The sequence below is a fragment of the Staurois parvus genome, unplaced genomic scaffold (assembly GCF_062004578.1).
Source record: "Staurois parvus isolate SC_StPar_1 unplaced genomic scaffold, SC_StPar_1.0 ptg000470l, whole genome shotgun sequence".
Taxonomy (NCBI): Eukaryota; Metazoa; Chordata; class Amphibia; order Anura; family Ranidae; genus Staurois; species Staurois parvus.
The window spans coordinates 5,420,425-5,422,140 of NW_028318266.1; the positions used below are offsets into that span (position 1 = coordinate 5,420,425).

The 1,716-nt window shown below is 42.5% G+C and overlaps 1 protein-coding gene across 1 annotated transcript; it reads left to right on the forward strand.

The window, feature by feature from the left end:
- The first annotated feature begins 278 nt into the window (after positions 1-278).
- LOC149452636 (olfactory receptor 10A7-like) lies at positions 279-1,146 on the forward strand. The gene has a single exon (XM_089689230.1). The coding sequence runs from the start codon at positions 294-296 to the stop codon at positions 1,125-1,127; it is 834 nt and encodes a 277-aa protein (XP_089545356.1). The 5' UTR covers positions 279-293; the 3' UTR covers positions 1,128-1,146.
- The last annotated feature ends 570 nt before the right edge of the window (positions 1,147-1,716 follow it).

Sequence of the window (1,716 nt, forward strand, 5' to 3'; positions counted from 1 at the left end):
TACTGCCTGAAAATAATTTTAGGAGATTAACTTTAGTGCACATAAACAGAGAAGGACGTTTGAGAAAAAAATTCTACGCAAATACTCATAGAGTGCAATAGTAACCCGATGATTGTAATTGTTGTCTACATTTACCTTTTACTGATCCAATAAACACCAAGAATACTTGTTTCTACTTTCAGTACATCTTTGCTGTAGAGTATAAAAGCAACCAGACCTTCATTACTGAAGTCATCATCTTGGGATTCCAAATCTCTAAAGAAACCGACATTTTTATCTTCATTCTTCTCCTTATGATTTACATTTTGACACTTTTTGGAAACCTTCTGATCATCACACTGGTGGTCTACAGCAAGACCCTCCAAACCCCCATGTACTTCTTCCTTGCCCAACTCTCCTTGTGTGATATCATGTTAGCCACAGACATTGCCCCGAACTTGCTTTATGTTTTACTTTCCAAAGGTGCAACAATGTCCTTCACAAACTGTATTTTCCAATATTATATTTTTGCAATGATGGAAAGTTTGGAGTGTCTTCTTCTGACCGTCATGGCTTACGACCGATATTTGGCCATCTGTAACCCTTTGCATTATTCTTCTATAATGAATGAGGCGTTTTGCATAAAGCTGACCATCATTTCTTGGTTGTTGAGCATTTGTTCCAAGATGATTAGCACAATTACTATAGCCAGTCTTGACTTTTGTGGGCCGAATGTAATCGACCATTTCTTCTGTGATTTCTCACCACTGTTAAAACTTTCCTGCTCAGATACATTCTTTGTTTACTTAGATATACTACTCAATAGCGTACCTTTCATTTTCATACCTTTCTTAGCCGTTATGATATCCTATGGTTATATTATTTTTAACATCTTAAAAATATCATCCAACACTGGAAAACGGAAGGCGTTCTCCACCTGCAGCGCTCACTTGATGGTGGTTTCTATATTTTATATAGCTCTAATTGTTATCTATGACCTTCCAACAAGCGGACAGTCATGGACTATAAACAAATTAGTATCTCTGTCCTTTACAGCGGGGACACCATTGATTAATCCAATTATATACAGCTTGAGAAACAGGGACATAAAAATTGCCTTTGCTAAGTTCATACATTTTTTTTATTAATGTATAGGAAAGATGCACCATTGACTCCACCCTGTGATTTTGATTTCCAATTTTCAAAATAACATGACAAATTTTGGGTCTTTTTCACTAAAGCTTTTGGAAATACGCCAGCACATTGGTAGCATGGCCGACCTCATCGCAGGCTATCCCCTCTTCAGTCTATCATGAATGCTGCTGCCAGACTCATCCACCTTACTAACCGCTCTGTATCTGCCACCCCTCTCTGCCGATCCCTCCACTGGTCTTCACTCAGTGTCCTCCACCCCTCTCTGCCGATCCCTCCACTGGTCTTCACTCAGTGTCCTCCACCCCTCTCTGCCAATCCCTCCACTGGCCTCCATTTAGTGTCCTCCTCCCCCCTCTGCCAATCCCTCCACTGGTCTTCACTCAGTGTCCTCCACCCCTCTCTGCCAATCCCTCCACTGGGCTCCACTCAGTGTCCTCCACCCCTCTCTGCCAATCCCTCCACTGGTCTCCACTCAGTGTCCTCCACCCCTCTCTGCCAATCCCTCCACTGGCCTCCATTTAGTGTCCTCCTCCCCCCTCTGCTAATCCCTCCACTGGCCTCCACTCAGTGTCCTCCATCCCT

Excerpts from the sequence above, each read along its gene's own strand:
- LOC149452636 (XM_089689230.1), top strand. The coding sequence starts at position 294 with ATGATTTACATTTTGACACTTTTTGGAAACCTTCTGATCATCACACTG.